The sequence below is a fragment of the Pelophylax lessonae genome (assembly GCF_965119305.1).
Source record: "Pelophylax lessonae genome assembly, chromosome: 4".
In the NCBI taxonomy this organism is placed as follows: domain Eukaryota; kingdom Metazoa; phylum Chordata; class Amphibia; order Anura; family Ranidae; genus Pelophylax; species Pelophylax lessonae.
In genome coordinates, this window is record NC_138771.1 from 610,735,547 (window position 1) to 610,759,190 (window position 23,644).

The following is a 23,644-nucleotide window of genomic DNA, read 5'->3' on the forward strand; positions in this document are numbered from 1 at the left end:
TGTCAAAGTAGAAAAATATTGTTATTTTTTAAAAATTGTCGCTATTTTTTTATTAATATCGCAAAAAATGAAAAGCGCAGAGGTGATCAAATACAACCAAAAGAAAGCTCTGTTTGTGGGGGAAAAAAAAGACGTAAATTTTGTTTGGTTACAGCGTTGCACGACAGCGCAATTGTCAGTTAAAGTCACGCAGTGCCAAGTTGCAAAAAGTGGCCTGGACGTAAAGCAGGAAAATCCTCCGGTCCTAAAGTGGTTAAAATTGGTCAATGTTTTTATAATATTGCAGCATATTAATACATTTTTATTTACAGTTAACATTCATTTAATTGACAAAATTGCTTCTTATGTGCAATATAGTTAAGCTATATGTGGTGTATAGGTCATTAGGGCAGTATATCGTGTACATTGTATTACTAAAGCATACCATCTTTACTGTAAAGAATCAAACTTTTTCTTTAGTTCAGAGACTTTAGGCAGAGGTGATCCCTTTAACTCTGAAGACACTGGAGAAGAGGCCATTTCGTGTTTCATATCACTACTATTAGGAGTTACTGGCGTTAAGCCATCCTGTGCCCCAGCAAAGGGTATGGTGGTATCAGATATTGGGCTTTTGGGTATTTCTAATTTGGGTGTACTCTGGGTCCTAAGAAATACAGGGCCAACACGATGTACTGAGCTGTTGGGTTTTGGGATGCTGTATACCTGAGATTTAGGTCTCTGGGTATTAAAAGAGCGAACGTTGGGTACGACTTTCTCTGCTTGTTCAGAGTCCTTCTTCGTCCCTGTCCAGACCATTCTGGGGTCCAGAGTCCCTGTCTGAAAACGAGAGATCACTGATCTCACACAGGGTCCAGATACGATATGTGAAGGTTTTCTCACCAGTGTATCCTCTTGAGGCAGCAATGGCAAAACAGTCTTCAGTTTTTCGTTTTCATCTTTCTGGGTAAGACAAATTTCAGACTCTGGAGATGGCAGAATTATTTTAAGCTCACTTGTGCCTGAAGAAGTCTCTAAAATGACTTTGGGAGCAGCAGATACAAATTCTAAAGAGGATACTGATTTTTCTGTGATGAAGGAAGAGACATCAGCCTTCTGGAAAGCGAAGTCTACAGATGATGATGTAGGGATGTCTTCTTTGGTCACTGAAGTGGTATCTGGAGTTGTTGATGCCGTATCTGATGCTGCCACATCCATAATCGGTGAAGCATAATCTGAGGCATTTGATATGTTGTCTGGAGTAGAAGAATTGTCTTCTGGAGATTCCAAGTTATCTCCGGTTCCTTCATCAACTTCTGGCAGGTACCACAGGTCTGAATGTCTTGGCTGGCTCAAGCTGAGCCGCAGATCTTCTTCGCTAGACTGGTAATGAAAAGGGGAGAAGACCGAAATGATAAATCAGTGTGTATTTTATTATATATCAGTAAACAGCTGTCACAAGACATGCAAAGACTTAGAGTTACAAAACCCACAACAGTACAATCAGTCTGTATATGCAGTAAAGCATTCTTGTTATGCTCACTGTGGAATCTAAGGGGTAATCCTCTGCATTGTGTAAAAAGGCTGCTTGATCCTGACCCCCCCCCCCCCCCCTTATCTACGCCCCTGAGTAGTTTACTATATAAGTACTATTTTCTCCAAGTGCTAATTTTTTTAAAGGGGTTCACTACTCTCAGAAAATAAATTTACAGTGGGTACGTAAAGTATTCAGACCCCCTTAAATTTTTCACTCTTTGTTATATTGCAGCCATTTGCTAAAATCATTTAGGTTCATTCTTCTTCCTCATGAATGTACACATAGCACCCCATACTGACAGAAAAACACAGAATTGTTGACATTGTTGCAGATTTATTAAAAAAGGAAAACTGAAATATCACATGGTCCTAAGTATTCAGACCCTTTGCTCAGTATTTAGTAGAAGCCCCCTTTTGATCTAATACAGCCAGGAGTCTTTTTGGGAAAGATGCAGCAAGTCTTTCACACCTGGATTTGGGGATCCTCTGCCATTCCTCCTTGCAGATCCTCTCCAGTTCTGTCAGGTTGGATGGTAAACGTTTGTGGACAGCCATTTTTAGGTCTCTCCAGAGATGCTCAATTGGGTTTAAGTCAGGGCTCTGGCTGGGCCATTCAAGAACAGTCACGGAGTTGTTGTGAAGCCACTCCTTCGTTATTTTAGCTGTGTGCTTAGGGTCATTGTCTTGTTGGAAGGTAAACCTTCGGCCCAGTCTGAGGTCCAGAACACTCTGGAGAAGGTTTTTGTCCAGGATATCCCTGTACTTGGCCGCATTCATCTTTCCCTCGATTGCAACCAGTCGTCCTGTCCCTGCAGCTGAAAAACACCCCCACAGCATGATGCTGCCACCACCATGCTTCACTGCTGGGACTGTATTGGACAGGTGATGAGCAGTGCCTGGTTTTCTCCACACATACCGCTTAGAATTAAGGCCAAAAAGTTCTATTTTGGTCTCATCAGACCAGAGAATCTTATTTCTCACCATCTTGGAGTCCTTCAGGTGTTTTTTAGCAAACTCCATGCGGGCTTTCATGTGTCTTACACTGAGGAGAGGCTTCCGTCGGGCCACTCTGCCATAAAGCCCCGACTGGTGGAGGGCTGCAGTGATGGTTGACTTTCTACAACTTTCTCCCATCTCCTGACTGCATCTCTGGAGCTCAGCCACAGTGATCTTTGGGTTCTTCTTTACCTCTCTCACCAAGGCTCTTCTCCCCCGATAGCTCAGTTTGGCCGGACGGCCAGCTCTAGGAAGGGTTCTGGTCGTCCCAAACATCTTCCATTTGAGGATTATGGAGGCCACTGTGCTCTTAGGAACCTTAAGTGCAGCAGAAATCTTTTTGTAACCTTGGCCAGATCTGTGCCTTGCCACAATTCTGTCTCTGAGCTCTTCAGGCAGTTCCTTTGACCTCATGATTCTCATTTGCTCTGACATGCATTGTGATCTGGAAGGTCTTATATAGACAGGTGTGTGGCTTTCCTAATCAAGTCCAATCAGTATAATCAAACACAGCTGGACTCAAATGAAGGTGTAGAACCATCTCAAGGATGATCAGAAGAAATGGAAAGCACCTGAGTTAAATATATGAGTGTCACAGCAAAGGGTCTGAATACTTAGGACCAAGTGATATTTCAGTTTTTCTTTTTTAATAAATCTGCAACAATGTCAACAATTCTGTGTTTTTCTGTCAGTATGGGGTGCTATGTGTACATTCATGAGGAAGAAGAATGAACCTAAATGATTTTAGCAAATGGCTGCAATATAACAAAGAGTGAAAAATTTAAGGGGGTCTGAATACTTTCCGTACCCACTGTATATTTAAATGACCAGCAAAAGGGGTGCCCAATGACTAAGGGTCTCTTAAATTAAGATTTCCACCAAGCTGCTTTTTAGATTCCCCTCTGGAATAATATTAAAGCCCCTTTCACACATATGAAAAGCAAGTAATGTACAGTAAAATGTGCACGGTATTGCAATTATTTCCGAACTCCTTCCCAACACACAAGTACAGAGAGCCTTGCTTTATAAACTTGCTTTAATGGCTGCATTCAAGCCAGTAGTGGTGAAACGTATCAAGGAGGGAGGTAAAATGTTTTTGGAAGAACTGGTGGGTGGCCCTCATTCATTAGTGACCTATATGCATATAAAGTTTAAATAAAAAAAACAAAACTGGGAAAATTGCAATTGGAATATTCATTATTTTACCCATTTGAGTACAGTACCTGTCACATTTACTGGCAATTTGGAGTCCTGATGAAGGGGAAACCTTCCAAATTCTCAAAGCCCTGATGAATTTTATAATTTACATGAACACACTTGGACTTTCAAACATCTATTGTGAAACGCCTGTACTTTTGAGGGGAAATGGCTTCTGCTGTGCTTTCTCCTTAGAAAAACTATAATGCTCTGTGACACCAGTGTCATGGGTGAACTTAAACAGTCAAAAATGTACATACATTAAAAAAAAATGAAAAAGAAACTGACCCAAAACTATCATATTCTGCCTTTTAGGATATACAGTAGTTCTAGCATGACAGCACCTTTGCTCCCTTCCTACAAATAGCAGTATAGCAAAATATTACTCCATAATAGATGTAAATTAATATTTTTTTTTTTTACAAAAGCAGAAAAGAAGCAAAAAAAGTAAATTTTGTCGTGCAAACCAAATCAAGTTTCAGCTTTCACTTTCTATCCCACTTTAAAAAAAGAAAAGCATGTAATCTGATTGGTTGCTTGTTATAAATCTTTTTATATGTTCATAGGTTAGGTGGGAGGGTTAATTCTGTCTGTGACGCTCACCCGTCCAAAGTACTGACTGTCATCCAGGCTAAAGCAGTCCAGGCTGTGAGCCCCATACAGCGCACGCTCTCTTCCAGGTGCTCTTGTGTTCAGGGTTTCAAATATTTCATTGAGAAGATCCATGCCATCATCAAGAAGAGGAAAATCATTCTCTTCAGCAGGACTCGAGTCCACTTCTTCACTTGTACCATCTTCACCATATCTGAAACAGCACAAAACATTACGTCACTACAAGTGTAAAAGGATACAGTAAACGGAGCTAACATCCAATAAAATATAAGTACTCAGGGGCTGGGATACTGTAATAAGATATTACAGGGGTAATAGGACACTCAGGAGCCGGGTTACTGTAATAAGATATTACAGGGGTAATAGGACGCTCAGGAGCCGGGTTACTGTAATAAGATATTACAGGGGTAATAGGACACTCAGGAGCCGGATTACTGTAATAAGATATTACAGGGGTAATAGGACACTCAGGAGCTGGGATACTGTAATAAGATATTACAGGGGTAATAGGACACTCAGGAGCCGGGTTACTGTAATAAGATATTACAGAGGTAATAGGACACTCAGGAGCTAGGTTACTGTAATAAGACATTACAGGGGTAATAAGACACTCAGGAGCTGGGATACTGTAATAAGATATTACAGGGGTAATAAGACACTCAGGAGCCGGGTTACTGTAATAAGATATTACAGGGGTAATAGGACACTCAGGAGCTGGGTTACTGTAATAAGATATTACAGGGGTAATAAGACACTCAGGAGCCGGGTTACTGTAATAAGATATTACAGGGGTAATAGGACACTGAGGAGCTGGGTTACTGTAATAAGATATTACAGGGGTAATAAGGCACTCAGGAGCTGGGTTACTGTAATAAGATATTACAGGGGTAATAAGACACTCAGGAGCCGGGTTACTGTAATAAGATATTACAGGGGTAATAAGACACTCAGGAGCCGGGTAACTGTAATAAGATATTACAGGGGTAATAAGACACTCAGGAGCTGGGTTACTGTAATAAGATATTACAGGGGTAATAGGACACTCAGGAGCTGGGTTACTGTAATAAGATATTACTGGGGTAATAAGACACTCAGGAGCTGGGTTACTGTAATAAGATGATACAGGGGTAATAGGACACTCAGGGGCTGGGTTACTCTAAGAAGATATTACAGGAGTAATAGGACACTCAGGAGCTGGGTTACTGTAATAAGATATTACAGGGGTAATAGGAAACTCAGGAGCTGGGTTACTGTAATAAGATATTACAGGGGTAATAAGACACTCAGGAGCCGGGTTACTGTAATAATATATTACAGGGGTAATAAGACACTCAGGAGCCGGGTTACTGTAATAAGATATTACAGGGGTAATAGGACACTCAGGAGCCGGGTTACTGTAATAAGATAGTACAGGGGTAATAGGACACTGAGGAGCTGGGTTACTGTAATAAGATATTACAGGGGTAATAAGACACTAAGGAGCTGGGTTACTGTAATAAGATATTACAGGGGTAATAGGACACTCAGGGGCTGGGTTACTGTAATAACATATTACAGGGGTAATAGGACACTCAGGAGCTGGGTTACTGTAATAAGATATTACAGGGGTAATAAGACACTCAGGAGCTGGGTTACTGTAATAGGATATTACAGGGGTAATAGGACACTCAGGAGCTGGGTTACTGTAATAAGATATTACAGGGGTAATAGGACACTCAGGGGCTGGTTTACTGTAATAAGATATTACCGGGGTAATAACACTCTCAGGAGCCGGGTTACTGTAATAAGATATTACAGGGGTAATAGGATACTCAGGAGCTAGGTTACTGTAATAAGATATTACAGGGGTAATAGGACACTCAGGAGCTGGGTTACTGTAATAAGATATTACAGGGGTAATAGGACACTCAGGGGCTGGGTTACTGTAATAAGATGATACAGGGGTAATAGGACACTCAGGGGCTGGGTTACTGTAATAAGATATTACAGAGGTAATAGGACACTCAGGAGCTGGGTTACTGTAATAAGATATTACCGGGGTAATAACACTCTCAGGAGCCGGGTTACTGTAATAAGATATTACAGGGGTAATAGGATACTCAGGAGCTGGGTTACTGTAATAAGATATTACAGGGGTAATAGGACACTCAGGAGCTGGGTTACTGTAATAAGATATTACAGGGGTAATAGGACACTCAGGGGCTGGGTTACTCTAAGAAGATATTACAGGAGTAATAGGACACTCAGGAGCTGGGTTACTGTAATAAGATATTACAGGGGTAATAGGAAACTCAGGAGCTGGGTTACTGTAATAAGATATTACAGGGGTAATAAGACACTCAGGAGCCGGGTTACTGTAATAAGATATTACAGGGGTAATAAGACACTCAGGAGCCGGGTTACTGTAATAAGATATTACAGGGGTAATAGGACACTCAGGAGCCGGGTTACTGTAATAAGATAGTACAGGGGTAATAGGACACTGAGGAGCTGGGTTACTGTAATAAGATATTACAGGGGTAATAAGACACTAAGGAGCTGGGTTACTGTAATAAGATATTACAGGGGTAATAGGACACTCAGGGGCTGGGTTACTGTAATAACATATTACAGGGGTAATAGGACACTCAGGAGCTGGGTTACTGTAATAAGATATTACAGGGGTAATAAGACACTCAGGAGCTGGGTTACTGTAATAGGATATTACAGGGGTAATAGGACACTCAGGAGCTGGGTTACTGTAATAAGATATTACAGGGGTAATAGGACACTCAGGGGCTGGTTTACTGTAATAAGATATTACCGGGGTAATAACACTCTCAGGAGCCGGGTTACTGTAATAAGATATTACAGGGGTAATAGGATACTCAGGAGCTAGGTTACTGTAATAAGATATTACAGGGGTAATAGGACACTCAGGAGCTGGGTTACTGTAATAAGATATTACAGGGGTAATAGGACACTCAGGGGCTGGGTTACTGTAATAAGATGATACAGGGGTAATAGGACACTCAGGGGCTGGGTTACTGTAATAAGATATTACAGAGGTAATAGGACACTCAGGAGCTGGGTTACTGTAATAAGATATTACCGGGGTAATAACACTCTCAGGAGCCGGGTTACTGTAATAAGATATTACAGGGGTAATAGGATACTCAGGAGCTGGGTTACTGTAATAAGATATTACAGGGGTAATAGGACACTCAGGAGCTGGGTTACTGTAATAAGATATTACAGGGGTAATAGGACACTCAGGAGCCGGATTACTGTAATAAGATATTACAGGGGTAATAGGACACTCAGGAGCTGGGTTACTGTAATAAGATATTACAGGGGTAATAAGACACTCAGGAGCCGGGTTACTGTAATAAGATATTACAGGGGTAATAGGATACTCAGGAGCTGGGTTACTGTAATAAGATATTACAGGGGTAATAAGACACTCAGGAGCTGGGTTACTGTAATAAGATATTACAGGGGTAATAAGACACTCAGGAGCTGGGTTACTGTAATAAGATATTACAGGGGTAATAGGACACTCAGGATCTGGGTTACTGTAATAAGATATTACAGGGGTAATAGGACACTCAGGAGCTGGGTTACTGTAATAAGATATTACAGGGGTAATAGGACACTCAGGAGCTGGGTTACTGTAATAAGATATTACAGGGGTAATAGGACACTCAGGAGCTGGGTTACTGTAATAAGATATTACAGGGGTAATAGGATACTCAGGAGCTGGGTTACTGTAATAAGATATTACAGGGGTAATAGGATACTCAGGAGCTGGGTTACTGTAATAAGATATTACAGGGGTAATAAGACACTCAGGAGCTGGGTTACTGTAATAAGATATTACAGGGGTAATAGGACACTCAGGAGCCGGATTACTGTAATAAGACGTTATGGGGTAATGGAGCACATTCGTGACTTAACATCTTAAAGTGTATGTACACTTTAACAACAAAATCCTGTTATTTGCTCCTGTTTGGTGTGTTAATATAATATTGGAAGCATTTTGTTATATCTATTCAGTAAGTGGAAAAAAACACCAGTTGATTCTCTCAGAATCTTAGCCCTGGCCTGTGCACAATTCCTGTATGACCCCAAGGAGTCCAATCAACTCTTCCAGTTCTTATTTTGGGCTACAGAATAATTGCTGTAAAGATGGGGGGTGGCGGGGGAAGGGGTATTCAGTCGTTTCCCAAAAGGCAACTGTTCAGGGCTGACACCAATTTATGTGATTTCAGTCCAGAATCATTTCCACATCAACGCATGAGGAAATGTGCATGTATTGCAGGGGTGTAATGCACAGATGTGCTGCATGTGCCTCTTTTTCTTTATTTTGCCCTGACATACACTTTTATTATTGTATAGAAAGGTAAAGCATACATTTGCTTACGCTTGCATGAGGACTGGGGTGCTGTCATGCTAATCATTGTTATCGTCATGTTTATGGTGCATTTATTGCTGGTATTGGGGTGTTTATTAATGTCACTCACCTCTGACATTCCCATGAGTCGCTCTCTGAATATTTCTTCCCCGGTCTCCTGGGTCGGGACTGTAAAGACAATCAGAAAGTTTTACACTGCAATAGGCTAGAACAACATCCTTCATACTGCAATTAAGTAAAATAGTGTTGGATTCAACTTCTTTGTCTTACTGAAGACTTAAGCTTCCTGTGGATGGTGCCAAGTCAGCAGGTGACCAGTGCTGGGACAAGATATACCAGTGCCCAGGGCAAAGATGCCAGATTGCCCCCCCCCCTTCATTATGTGCAAGCTTATAAATAGGAGGGGGAGAGAGAGCACAGCCCGCCCCTCCTCTCGGCTCTCTCCTCATATCCTTACCACTTTCAGCGCTGTGCTGACAGAAGTAGTGATGCCACGGTCACTACTCCTGTCAGCCTTATAGTAGAAGGAACATATGGTGCCCCCATCCCTACAATACACGCTGTGCCCAGGGCAGATGACCCTTCTGTCCATCCCCTGTCCCGACCCTGAAGGTTACCATGCTGTTTGGACAGACTGGGTCCAAGTTGGTATGTCAATGCATAAAGCGGCAACAGAACAAGATGTATTCATCAACTTAATACTGTGCATCATAAAGTATGAAATAAATGATTTGATTTGCATTTATTTTTATAAGATTTTTATTTATTTATTTATTGTTTTTTTAATCATTTTCTATTTATAATTTTTGGTTATTTTGCTCCTTCACGTACAGCAGTCTGAGGATGTGTTCTGGATGCAAACAACCTGGCTGTATTGTATGGCTAGAGTTCCCATATACACTCTATATTACCAAAACTATTGGGAGAACTGCCTTTACACACACATGAACTTTATTGGGATCCCTGCCATAGTCTGTAGGGTCCAATATTGAGTTGGCCCACCCTTTGTGGCTGTAACTCTTCTGGGAAGGCTGTCCACAAGATTTAGCAGTGTGTCTATGGGAATGTTTGAACATTCTTCCAGAAGTGCATTTGTGAGGTCAGGCACTGATGTTAGAGAGAAGGCCTGGCTCGCAATCTCTGCTCTAATTCATCCCAAAATAAGGTGACTAGATTTTTAAAATGAAATCTGGGGACATATTTTTTTTTATTGGCAAATGGTAAACTATTTTATAAGCATATTTTCCTCAAAATTATATATGCAGTGTATGTGGTATGGGTTTATGGAATGATTGTATGATAAACGTTATTTCTCACATTTTATCCATGAGATAAAAAAAATGATACTTCTTAGAATTTTTTGGGATATGACTACCAAATGTTAAAAAGATAAGATAGAGGAAAAAAAACTTTATAAAGTATTATAGGAGTGTGGAGTGTATGACGGTAGGTGGTACGTAAAGGAGAGGGGTGCGGAGTGTATGGCGGTAAGTGGTATGTGTAGGAGAGGGGTGTGGAGTGTATGGTGGTGGGTGGTATGTGTAGGAGAGGGGTGTGGAGTGCATGGTGGTGGGTGGTATGTGTAGTAGAGGGGTGCGGAGTGTATGGTGGTGGGTGGTATGTGTAGTAGAGGGGTGCGGAGTGTATGGTGGTGGGTGGTATGTGTAGTAGAGGGGTGCAGAGTGTATGGCGGTGGGTGGTATGTGTAGTAGAGGGGTGCGGAGTGTATGGCGGTGGGTGGTATGTGTAGGAGAGGGGTGCGGAGTGTATGGCGGTAAGTGGTATGTGTAGGAGAGGGGTGTGGAGTGCATGGTGGTGGGTGGTATGTGTAGTAGAGGGGTGCGGAGTGTATGGTGGTGGGTGGTATGTGTAGTAGAGGGGTGCAGAGTGTATGGCGGTGGGTGGTATGTGTAGGAGAGGGGTGTGGAGTGTTTGGCGGTGGGTTGTATGTGTAGGAGAGGGGTGCGGAGTGTATGGCGGTGGGTGGTACGTGTAAGAGAGGGGTGCGGAGTGTATGGCGGTAGGTGGTATGTGTAGAAGAGGGGTGCGGAGTGTCCGGCGGTGGGTGGTATGTGTAGGAGAGGAGTGCGGAGTGTATGGTGGTGGGTGGTACGTGTAGGAGAGGGGTGCAGAGTGTTTGGCGGTGGGTGGTATGTGTAGGAGAGGAGTGCAGAGTGTATGGTGATTGGTGGTACATATAGGAGAGGGGTGTGGATTGTATGGCGGTGGGTAGTATGTGCAGAGGTGAAGATGATATAAAAGTATATGGTGTGAATGAGTCCTAATTCGTTGCTCCAGCACTGCAGAGGCCACTTGGCAGTGGCATGCATGGAGCATTAGAAGTTACTGTACGTGTACAGCACTAGTACTGGGCTCCTACCCTGGTGCAGACAATGCAGTGCCCATCAGCTCAGCCCCATCAGTGCCCATCAATGCAGCCCGATCAGTGCCCATCAATGCAGCCCGATCAGTGCTCATCAGCTCAGCCTCATCAGTGCCCATCAATGCAGTCTGACCAGTGCCCATCAATGCAGCCTCGCCAGTGCCCATCAGTGCCACCTCACCAGTGGCCATCAATGCAGCCTGATCAGTGCACACCAATGCAGCCTCACCAGTGTCTATCAATGCAGCCTGATCAGTGCCCATCAACTCAGCCTCACCAGTGCCCATCAATGCAGCCTCACCAGTGTCTATCAATGCAGCCTGATCAGTGCCCATCAACTCAACATCACCAGTGCTCATCAATGCAGCCTTACCAGTGCCCATCAATGCAGCCTCACCAGTGCCCATCACTGCAGCCTGATCAGTGCATACCAATGCAGCCTCACCAGTGTCTATCAATGCAGCCTGATCAGTGCCCATCAACTCAACCTCACCAGTGCTCATCAATGCAGCCTTACCAGTGCCCATCAATGCAGCCTCACCAGTGCCCATCACTGCAGCCTGATCAGTGCATACCAATGCAGCCTCACCAGTGTCCAATAATGAAGCCTTTTCAGTGCATGGGAATTAGAGAGAGATACGAAAGACCGCGCATGATCTGAAGTTGCTGACAACCCGGAAGTCTGGGAACAAATGTCCCAAAAAAAAAAAATCGGACGAGAAATTTTGTGAACATTTATGCACTGTCAACTAAAAATGGTTATGACCGCTGAGCATGAGAGAGAAAAATCGGAGGATATTTTGTCCGATTTCCGTCAAGTGTGTATGAGCCTTTAGTGGGAGATCCCCGCTCTGTGTAATCTGGCAGTGCTTGACCCCCCTCCCTCCCCTCCAAGGCAGCCGAAAGGCCCAGTGGGACCCATGGTAGGGCCAGCCCTAGGCACCCCCCCTCTGCCCCAGCCAGGGCCATCAATAATGGTTTCTTCTGAAGGGGGGGGGGGGGGGGGGGTGAGTCAGTTTGTGGCTGAACTACATCTTTATTAAAGGCCCGTACACACGAGTGGAAATTCGGAAGGGTATTTTCGTCCGAGGACCGATCTGCCGATTTTCGGCTTGTTAGTATGATGCTTCCGACAACCATCTCCAACTTTTCGGCCGAAAAAATCCTGGTGTGCAGGCTATAAAATTTTTGTCGACCGTCAAAACACGTCCGATTTTCGTCTCATTAGTACAGATTTCGATGGGGAAAAATCTTATGAGCAAGATTAGGCATGCTCAGAGATGAAAGAACACAAATAAAGCAATCCAACACATGACATCACTTCTGAAGTAGAATTCTGTCGTGTGGGAAAATTTGTGTGCAGTCTAGAGCACATTCCAACCAACGGACACCACTCTGGACAAAAGACGGACGACCGGTCGGCGGAAATTCGTTGCGTGTGTACGAGGCTTTAGTGGGGAGGATTCCCCCATCCACACAGGAATCAGGTCAGTTTTTTTTTTGTTTAACCATTGACTCATCTATGGCCAGCTTAACCACTTGCCGACCGCCGCACGACTATCTACGTCGGCGGTCAGCCCCTCACAGGCAAACTAACGTAGGGCTACGTTGCTTGCTTGTGAGGGTCTAGGGAGCGAGCGAGCGCCGCCGGAGGCGCGCTCCCGCTCCCGCGTGGTCACGGACCCCCCCGCGCGTGTGACCAGCGGACCCGATGTCCGCCGGCCACTCGGCGATCGGCGGGGGAAAGGGAGAATGTCAGGCAGCTTGTGTAAACAAGCAACCTGTCATTCTCCTCGCTGTAAAGACACTGATCAAACGGGTCTAGTATGTAGATCCGTTGATCAGTGTCCTTACAGCTCAAGCCACAGCCAATCACAGTAGAAAGCACGCCCCTAGGGACACACACAGCCCCTCCCTCCCAAATAAAGTTAACCCCTTCACTACCAGTGTATTTTTACAGTAACAGTGCATATATATAGCACTGATTACTGTAGAAATGTCACTGGTAACCCCAAAAGTGTCAAAAATGTCAGTCAAGGGTCCGATCTGTCCGCCGCAATGTCGCAGTACCGCAAAAAAAAGATCGCCGCCATTACGCGTTAAAAAAAAAAACAACAAAAATGACAAAAATCTTTCCCTTTGTTAGTAAACGCGATAACTTTTGCGCAAACCAATCAAAATACGCTTTTTGCGATTTTTTTTACCAAACATAGGTAGCATAAAACAAATTGGCCGAAAATTTTAAAAAATTTTGATTTTTACTTTTTTTGGGGGGGAATTTCATATAAAAAAATGTGAAAAATATTGCTATTTTTGCAAAATTGACGCTATTTTTTTGTTTATAGCGCGTGATCAAAAAATCGCACAGGTGATCAAATACCACCAAAAGAAAGCTCTGTTTGTGGGAAAAAAAGGACGCCAAATTTGTTTAGGTACAGCGTCGCACGACCGCGCAATTGTCCGTTAAAGTCACGCAGTGCCGAATCGCAAAATACCCCCTGGTCGGAATGGGGGGTAAAATCTTCTGGGGCTTAAGTGGTTAAAGTGGTAGTAAATCCCGCTTGGTGATTTGTATCTATAGGTAAGCCTATCGCCTATAGGTAAGGCTTACCTCTAGGTAAAATGAATATCTCCTAAACTTGCACCATTTAGGAGATATTTACTCTGGGTGCAGCCAGTTGCGTCACCAGCGCATGCACTCTGAAGGGTCAGCATACCTTGCTGGACCTTCAGAGCTTCGTTCTGGAACTGAGGGCTCCGGGGGCTGGACACAAACTGGCCCCCATTAATCAGCCAGTTTATACACAGCTATAGTACAGCGTGGTGTCCACAGGTGCCGTTTAGCTGCCTCTGAATGCAGCAGACTATCTGCCCTGTGTGCCCATGTGATTTACTGCATGTGGAGGAGAGACGTTCCACCAAAGCCGTCTGCCGGTGTAACATTAAAAAACCCTACCCTCGTCACTTCCTGTGCACATACCTCATGGAACAGCTGAGCAGCTTACCACTGCCGCGGGTACATCAAATCATCTCTGCTCCTACCCCTGTGACTTCCCTGATCCCTGATGGCAACTAAATGTAAAAGCGGCCGGAGTATGAAAAGATAAATCACTGAGATCTCTGCTCCGTGATTTATATTTTCATAGACCCACCGCCCAGATCAGGAGCAGAGATGATTTGATGTACCAGCGGCAACAGCTGATGCGGTGTAACGTTAAAAAACCCTACCCCGTGAGAATTCCCTACCCTCCAGAGCTGTGAGCATGTGCAGTGGTAAGCTGCTCAGCTGTTCCATGATGTAGGTGCACCGGAAGTGACGAGGGTAGGGAAATTTCACAGGTAGGGTTTTTTTTCACGGAACACCAGGAGGAAGGAAAGGGACTCGGAGGGGGGCACTGGCGTGACAGACTGCCAGTGCCTTCAGCTCAGCCAATCATAGATTGGCTATTACAGAACTCGAATAAGAGCAAAGCCCCCTGTTTTTTTTTACAGTCTCCTCCGATAACAGTCAAAAACTGCTTTGGGAGGGTTCAGACCTCCCAACCGCCCCCCCCCCCCCCCCCGCCTAGGATTGGCCCTGCAAAGCAGGGACAAAAACGGGGACAGATTTGGTCCGGGGACAGTGTCCTCAGTCCGGGGACGTCTGGTCACCCTATAATAAAGGTTTTCTATCAGGTTGAGGTCAGGACTGTGCAGACAAGTCAAGTTCCTCCACCCCAAACTCGCTCATCCATGTCTTTATGGACCTTGCTTTGTGCACTGGTCCAAATCATTTGGTGGAGGGGGGATTGTGGTGTGGGGTTATTTTTCGGGGATTGGGCTTGCCCCCTTAGTTCCAGTGAAGGGAACTCTTAAGGCGCCAGCATATCAAGACATTTTGTACAATTTCATGCTCCCAACTTTGTGGGAACAGTTTGGGGATGGCCCCCTCCTGTTCCAACATGACTGAGCACCAGTGCACAAAGCAAGGCCCATAAACACATAGATGAGTGAGTTTGGGGTAGAGGAACATGATTGTCCTGCACAGAGTCCTGACCTCAACCCAATCGAACACCTTTGGGATGAATTAGAGTGGAGACTGTGAGCCAGGCCTTCTCATCCAACATCAGTGCCTGACCTCACAAATGCTCTTCTGGAAGAATGGTCAAACATTCCCATAGACACACTCCTAAACCTTGTGGACAGCCTTCCCAGAAGAGTTGAAGCTGTTATAGCTGCAAAGGGTGGCCCAACTCAATATTGAACCCTACTGACTAAGACTGGGATGCCATAGTTGATGTGCGTGTAAAGGCAGGCGTCCCAATACTTTTGGTAATATAGTGTATGTGTGTTTGAACTCTGAATTGCTCAGTGTTCCCCTAATTTTATTGTCAATTACTTTTTTGTTAAACTCAAGGCACAAAAACTTCAATTTAATTATATTCCTTGCAAATACACATTTGAGAGCACGGAATGCCTTTACAAACCCAGATATTGCTCTGTAAAAGTAGTGATGACATAACCAGTATGCTGTATATAGCTTGGGCAGAGAGCAGAGCTGTGGGGGGTTGGGGGGGGGGGGGACCCAGCAGGCTCCACTTACTGCAAGCTGTTGGCTTAAAACTACAGGAGGGGGCGGAGACCAGACCAGTCACCTTGCACAAGGAGAGCGAGCAGCAGTTATTACAAGAAGCTCCAGCACAGAAGTAAAGTATCGCACTGGATTACTGTACGGATCTGGAATAAATACACAAAGCACACCATGGGGTCTATCTATAAAACAATCATTGAACAAATATTACACATTTGTGCAGGCTGCACACATTTTGTCCATCATTTTTGTAATAAATTTCTATGATCATAAGCTCCATCTAGTGGCCAAAATGTAGTATAGTTTGCTGAAATATCTCATTGAGAAAATATACCGCATTTTGGCCACTAGATGGAGCTAATGCTCAAAGAAATTAAAACGGAGTTCCATCCTAAAAAAAAAAAAAAAAGTTTTACCGTCCGCTAGCTTACACAAACCTGAAAAAGAATTGGATGATTAAAAATCTTTTTTTGTTTCACTTACTTTGTTTTTAATGAAAATATACTTACCTTCCTTCCTCTTCCTCCCTCTGCGGCCGTGGCCCGCGCCGTCACTTCCTCCTTGCAATGACTCCTGGGAGACGAGCGTCGTCAATCCCAGGAGTCAATGCGCCTGCACCGGCCCTGCTCGTCACTTCCGGTGCAGGGCATTCTGGGACTCCGACGTCACCGAAGATGACACCGAAGGGGAAGCTCCGGCTTGAGCTGCCCACACCTGAGATGGCAGCACTGGACAAGACATTTTCAAGGTAAGTATTTCTTCTAAAACAGTTCAGAGGCTATCGTTGCTTAAATGCACTAGCCCTGACTGTCCTGGGGGTATTTTTAGGTAAATTTATTTTTTTGCCCTGAACTCCGCTTTAATCTTTGGAAAAAAAAATAAAATTTGGAAAAAAGAAAATAATCTATTTCAGAAATTATGGACAAAATTTGTGTAGCCTGCACTTGTATGACATTTATCCAATGAATATTTTATAAATGTACCCCCCAGGATTTAGGTATGAATACATGTCTCTCCTATTTGGACAATGTTTGTGTATCATGAAGTTCAGCTTTTAGAACATAGTATTGCCCCTGTATTTCTCTTTTGTACTTTCCTATCTTTGATACCTCATCTATGATTCATCGAAAATCTTGATGTATGTGCCATGCTTGTCAGCATATCATATTAACATTTCATCTTTTTTTTCTGGTGACTCAAAATGATGGCATTTAATCCTATAATTATGGTTTTTAAAGTCAAATTATTTTTTCCCCCCCCCAAAACCGTGACTCTAAAAAGTAAAATAACTTTTAAAAAAGTGAATCATTTTAACTTTTCTTATAGTTGCGTAAGGGTTCACATAAGGGGTTTTGGTTCTTTTTATTAGAGGGTTTAATTTTTTGTGTCTTAATTAAATATTTAAATAATAAATTAATAATACAAGTTTTTTTTATGCAATTTTATTTGAAGTTTTTATTTTATATATATTTGTGTTAATAAATGTATTGGGATGGTGTTACATCCTATGGGGATTTTTGTGCTAATATAAGCATTTGGGAAAGTTAAATTGCCACGTTCATTTTTTTTTTTTTTTTAATGACCTTGACCAGTCCCCAAATGACTCTAAAATAACCTTTTTTTTCTACACCATATTAAAGGAGACCGGAGCAGTTCTGCATTGTATGTGATGATGTAAGAGTGTCCACACAAGTTCCGCTGCTGGAGAGCAGAGCAACAGATTGTTGGCCACCAGGGGACTAGGGAGTGGGGACTGGGAGTGGGGACTATGAATTTTGGTAAGTCATCCTCTGTATTGCAAGCATTGTGTTGCATTAGCTGGGGGTGGAGGACACTGATAGGTATTTTATGTATATCTGGGGTTCTACTTTAAATACATGCGCAAAAACCTTCTGTGATTGCAGCTACTCTTATTACAACATTGGGCCTGATCAGGAGCAAAGGGAAAGGGAGAAGGTAATCCCTAAAGCCGCACATTTGTCCCGTTCTGCAGTATTATCAGAATATAAGAGTGATAACCTCAGCCTGGCTCCAACCGGGCCACGTCTCCAACGCGTTTCGCTCCAAACCCCCCCCCCCCCAGAGCTTAGTCATGCAGACAGCCGCTTAGCAGTCATTATTAGAGTTTCTGCAAAGCCTACATCAACACATATAGGGCAAAGATAGGTATGATTTGTATTGATGTTGGCCAGACTCACCCTGTTTTTGGTTTTGTTTTTTTTTCCCCCTGACATCCATACCAGACCCTCATCAAGGATAAGGGTCTGGTATGTATTTATAGGGGGAACAACACACTTTTTTTGTGGGGTCCCCCATTAACATCCATATCAGACTCTCAGCTGCTTTGTTTACACCCCCAAAGTCCATACAAAAATCAAGAAAAAAATGTGGGCCAACATCCCAAAAAAAACAAAAATCCAGCCCTTGGGTCACCCATGTGAATGAGCAAGGGGTATATGGTACCCCTACTCATTCAAGAAAAAGTGAAAAGTAAAATAAAAAACATACACACAGTTTTTGAAAAGCTCTTCAATTAAGAAAAAAAGTCCAAGTTCAATTACCCCATCAAGCAATGCAGATCCAGGACAATCACAACAAACGATGCCTGCCGACACGATCAGCCCCCGATGACTGCTCACCTAGCGGCAGATTCGGCGATTGACAGCTTAGTATAAAAAAAGTGTGGGGTCTCCCTGGTGATGTCGTTGACCAAATATAAACAAGACCATATATGGTCAATGGTATCACGGGGATCCCCCATGGCGAGCTACCCACCCCCCAATGTTGAGGACATGCGGCTGCATATGGTTCATAACAGGAGGGGGCATATGCTGGTCCCCTCCCCTTTCCTAACCTGTCAGGCTGCATGCTTGGATAAGGGTCTGGTCTAGAATTTTGGGTGGGATTCCATTTAAAAAGCTATACCAGGCCTATAGGTTTCTCCCACATTTTACAGAGCAGAGCCCCCCCCCCCCCCCATTCCCCTCCATGCTATTTGTTTGGCAACCTCTTGTCTGTTAGTCTAGAAAATGGCCATTACTCTTTTTTAACATTGGGCTCTAATGGACTTTAATGGATTCAGCATCTGAACTTTAGTCACATTCACCAAACCAGCCTCAGACTGCACCCAGGTACTGAACCTCAGCTCATCTTTAATCCTTATGTATACATTAGAAGAATTACTTTTCTCAATAAAACTGGAGTTTTTATTTTTGAACGTTCAGTGCAAGGTCTGCTCTTTCTATACCCACTAGGAATAAGTTCATTGTTCAGTCCCAACATAAGTTTGAACCAAACACTGACTGTATGATGATATGAACGCTGAATGTTAAGGGCCTTCGGCGTAGGCGAATGTGACAGCTTCCGGCTGTCAATGGTTGCTAAGGAAGCAGCGGATGCTTTCCACCCACAGTGTCCATAGCAATCACTGACATCACCTGGCCCATTCACTTACATGGCTGGGTATCCTTGGCCATGAACAATCGAGCAGGTTACATCATTGAGCTACAGAAGACGCCCAAGGGTAGGGTGAAACTAACGTATAGCGAGGACACAGCGAGATACGTCATATCCGGCCGGTGGAACGCACGCTGCAGGAGCAGCAACCGGACCGATCACTGCCATCTTTCTACTATTGTTTGTAAGTGTGTTTTTTATGCGTTAATAAAGCCCATACATTTGATATACTTCACTATGGCGGGCCTTTTCTTTTACTGAGGGACAACAAGACCGGCACCATTCTCCAGCAGCTCCTTGCAGACCCACACAGGACCACTATTGGGATCCAGTTATTTGCCATATAAGAGAGTTCCATATCGTAGAGTGATCTGAGTGTATCTATTGATCCATGAGTATTTGGTTTCTGGTGAGTAGGGAAGCAGAAGGGGGAGCACCAGCACTTTATTCAAGAGTGGAGCACAAAGCACTTCTGTCACTTTTTTCCAGTAATTGGAGGACGGTTATTTGCATTTGAAGGACATTTATTTATTTATTTTTTTCACTTTATGCACTTGTCACTTTAGTATTTATATGTATTTGTGACATTCTATTTATTTGTTGTATTTATTCATTTAGCATCAGTGGTAACATTTGATCAGCAGTGCTGACACATCTTCACATTCACTTTAAAGGCACTTGCACTGTATTGTCAGCAGCAGCTACACATTTATTTTAGTACACATTTATTGCATTTGTTGCACTTATACCATAAGCGCGAGGCTTATCTTATACAGAGATGTATAGTAACTAAGTAGAACTACTTCACTACTGTACTTAAGTACCGAAAGGTGGTATCTGTACTTTCCTAGAGTAGAATTTTTTTCTCCTACTTCCCCTTTTACTTCACTACATTTTTTAGATGATTTAAGTACTTCTACTCCGATATTTTTTTTTTTGTGCTGCATAGTTACTCGTTACAATTATAAAAATTACCACTGCCAGAACAGTAGATGGCAGGTTTCATGAAGCTCAAAACATGTGTATTATCAGTGCATACGAAAATAAAAGCTACTGTATGTATAAATAAAAGCCGCATTTGAAATAATAAAAAACAATATGATGTTCAAACTTTTGACTTCTTTCTTTAATAACTACATAACACAGTACTTGTACTTTTACTTTCAGTACTTGAGTAGCAAATTTTTTTAAAAAACTACTTGCAGTACTTAAGTACAAAAAATGTTGAATACTTTAGTACTTCTACTCAAGTCACTTTTTGATCGAGCACTTCCACTTCTACTCAAGTCACTTTTTGTTTGAGCACTTGTATTTTTACTCAAGTATGGGTTTCGAGTACTTTATACAACTCTGATCTTATACCAGGTTACATCATTGCCTAAATATGGCCACTTGATAGGTTTCTGGAGGAGTGGGCTTGGAATGTATTTGCATGCAGACCACCATAGAAAACAGTCATAATAGTGGGACTCAGGGGAGGACTAGGCCAGGGGGCAGGGGGCGATTGCCCCCCGGGCCACTCTGATGTCCTGTAAAAAGGCTGTATTGCCACAGACATGCCTAAAGGATTCCTGGTAAAGAGAAGTAAAAAGTCCCCACCACTGACCTACTGAGTTCGGGCATGACAAGACAAAGACAGAGCGCAGGCATCCCCCCCCCCTCCCAGCATGGATGGTGTCAACTGTGTCTGAGCAGAGGCCGGTTCCATGCCCCACTGGAGACTCTCGTCCCCTGGCCAGCCCCAACCAAGCTGTCCCACCGCCCCCCCCAACCACCCCCTGCTGGCCAGGTTGGGAACCTGGATTCAGCCAGTGAGTAGAGAGTACCTAGAGCAGGGATTCAGCCTGGAATGGGGGTCAGGAGGAGGATGGCAAGAGGGAGAGTGGAAGGGGGCCAAGTCGCTGCACCATGGGCCTCTGCTTTGTACTTGCCCCCTGAAAGTTGCCAGTCTGCGCTTGGTGAGACTCCATAAATGAATGAAATGAAATCCAATGAGCCAAGGACAATCAGGCTGGTGGGGTATAGACTTTATTGTGTTGGACGTCCTCCAGCCAGCCAGGAAATTAGATGGGCACTGTGTGACTTGCTGCAGCTACTAATGCACATTGCGAGAAGCTCGCAGTGTGCAGTGAATTTAGAGTGAGCAACTTTAGCACAGGAGAGGAGCCTGTACAACTGTGCATTGTGAAAGACTGAAGGGAAGGGTCAGCTTTCTTTATCTAAAGTGTAAATCGGTGAATGGGAAGACATGCATTAAGAGGACTATGAAAATCTTAAAAGAGCAAGACTTTTTTTTACCTGTCCAAAGTGCTGTGTGATTGGCAGCCGGTGCTGCAGTCTGTCGTGGTTTTGTGTTGGAGATCCATCCACTTTGAAGGAGCCCATACGTTGGATCTGGTGTGGGTCCTGTGGGATACAGATTAACATAACTGTCAGATCAAACATAGCTGCACCGATAGGGCCAATGCACACGTCCATCATGAAACACTGATCATCTATGCGGGATCTTTCTGGCAGATATCCGGAGTATCTATTTGACCTCCGAAATATTTACCTCCCTTCATGACCAGGGTATTTTTTGCGATATGGCACTGCGTTACTTTAACTGACAATTGCGCAGTTGTACCCAAATAAAATTTATGTAATTTATTCCCCGCAAATAGAGCTTTCTTTTGGTGGTATTTGATCACCACCGGGTATGTTATTTTTTGTGCCATAAACAAAAAAAATTACAATTTTGAGAAAAAAACATTATTTTTACTTTCTGCTAAAAACATCCAATAAAATGTTTTCTAAAAATCAAATTTCTTTATCAATTTAGGCCAATATATATTCTGCTACATGTTTTTGTTATAAAAATCCTAATAAGAGTCTATTGATTGGTTTGTGCAAAAGTTAAAGTGTCTACAAACTATGGGATATATACTGGAATTTATATATATATATTTTTATACTAGTAATGATGGCGATCAGCAACTTATAGCAGGGCTGTGATATTGCAGTGGACAATCTGATACTAATTGACACTTTTGACACTTTGTGGGAACCAGTGACACTAATAGTGATCAGTGCTAAAAATATGCACTGTCACTGTACTAATGACAGTGGCTAGGAAGGAGTTAAGTATCTAGGGCACTCAAAGGGTTAAATGTGTGCCTAACCAGTGTTTTTGGTGTACTATGTAAAGAGAGAAAAGACAACAAGGCGCCTCTAAATGTAGACTGTAGACAATTTATTGGACATGACAGATAGTCAGACACTCACATTTTCCAAAAGTGTATGAGCCTGAAACTGGCGGGGTAATCATTCCCTCTCTGGCATCCTGGGTGGTTCGTTTCTTGGCCTGCAGCGGATCCGGCGTTCCGCTCTGGTCCTGCTTCCTCCATGACTGTGTGAGCTGGCTTCCAGGGAGCGGAGACGAAAATGAGGGCCGGACCGCACAGTGAGCCGCAAATATGCGCCAGTGACGTCAAAGTCATGCGACGTGTTTCGGAGCATGCACTGTACCGCCCTGGCTTACTGCCACACTCCTTTCTCAAGCTGGGATGGGACTGGATGGAAGGCAGGGCGCATGCTCCGCCGAATCCGCTGCGGGCCAAGAAACAACCTCCCAGGACGCCAGAGAGGGACTGATTACCCCACCAGTTTCAGGCTCATACACTTTTGGAAAATGTGAGTGTTTGACTATGTGTCATGTCCAATAAATTGTCTACAGTCTACATTTAGAGGCGTCTTGTTGTCTTTTCTCTCTTTAGATATTTGGAAAAATCGCTTCAGTCTTGTTCCCCCACCTGCCAATGGCTGCCCAGAGACTTTATGGACTCATCCCCTTACGGTGCCCTCTAAATCCCACAGGACACTAAGTTCCATCACTGACTTTTTAACATTTAAAATTAGCACCGATCCATTTTCTATTGTATCCTTTTTGTGTGCGATGTGTGGTGATTTTACTAAGGGATGTGATGGATTTTCTTTCCCTGCAAAGCAGGGAAAGAAAATCCATCACATCCCAGCTGTCAGGACGGAGCTCTGCATTTACATATGCAGAGCTCCGCCTAGCCTCTCTCTTCCACTATCAGTGGGTGCCGGCTTCGGCTAATCACAGCAGAAGCAGCGCGCCTGTGGCGTGTGTGCGTGCCCCCTTCCCGGAAGGGCAGAATCACATATATACAGTATCTCACAAAAGTGAGTACACCCCTCACATTTTTGTAAATATTTGCTACAATGTAAAGTAGTGATTGTACAGCTTGTATAACAGTGTAAATTTGCTGTCCCCTCAAAATAACTGAAACACACAGCCATTAATGTCTGAACTGCTGGCAACAAAAATGAGTACACCCCTAAGTCTAAATGTCCAAATTGGGCCCAAAGTGTCTGCCTTAACCCTCTTGGGCATGGAGTTCACCAGAGCTTCACAGGTTGCCACTGGAGTCCTCTTCCACACCTCTATGCTGACATCACGGAGCTGGTGAATGTTAAAGACCTTGCGCTCCTCCACCTTGCATTTCAGGATGCCCCACAGATG

At 43.6% G+C, this 23,644-nt stretch overlaps 1 protein-coding gene across 1 annotated transcript in view; it reads right to left on the reverse strand.

The window, feature by feature from the left end:
- Positions 1 to 280: 280 nt before the first annotated feature.
- Positions 281 to 23,644, reverse strand: part of LOC309553575 (DENN domain-containing protein 1B-like) — a 156,409-nt gene continuing 133,045 nt past the window's right edge. Inside the window, exons 19-22 of the mRNA XM_082254847.1 lie at positions 21,418 to 21,525; positions 8,820 to 8,878; positions 4,309 to 4,510; positions 281 to 1,359 (exon numbers count right to left, since the gene is read on the reverse strand). Of these exons, the coding sequence (XP_082110973.1) occupies positions 430 to 1,359; positions 4,309 to 4,510; positions 8,820 to 8,878; positions 21,418 to 21,525 (1,299 nt within the window). The 3' untranslated portion in view covers positions 281 to 429. The remainder of the gene's footprint in view (positions 1,360 to 4,308; positions 4,511 to 8,819; positions 8,879 to 21,417; positions 21,526 to 23,644) is intronic.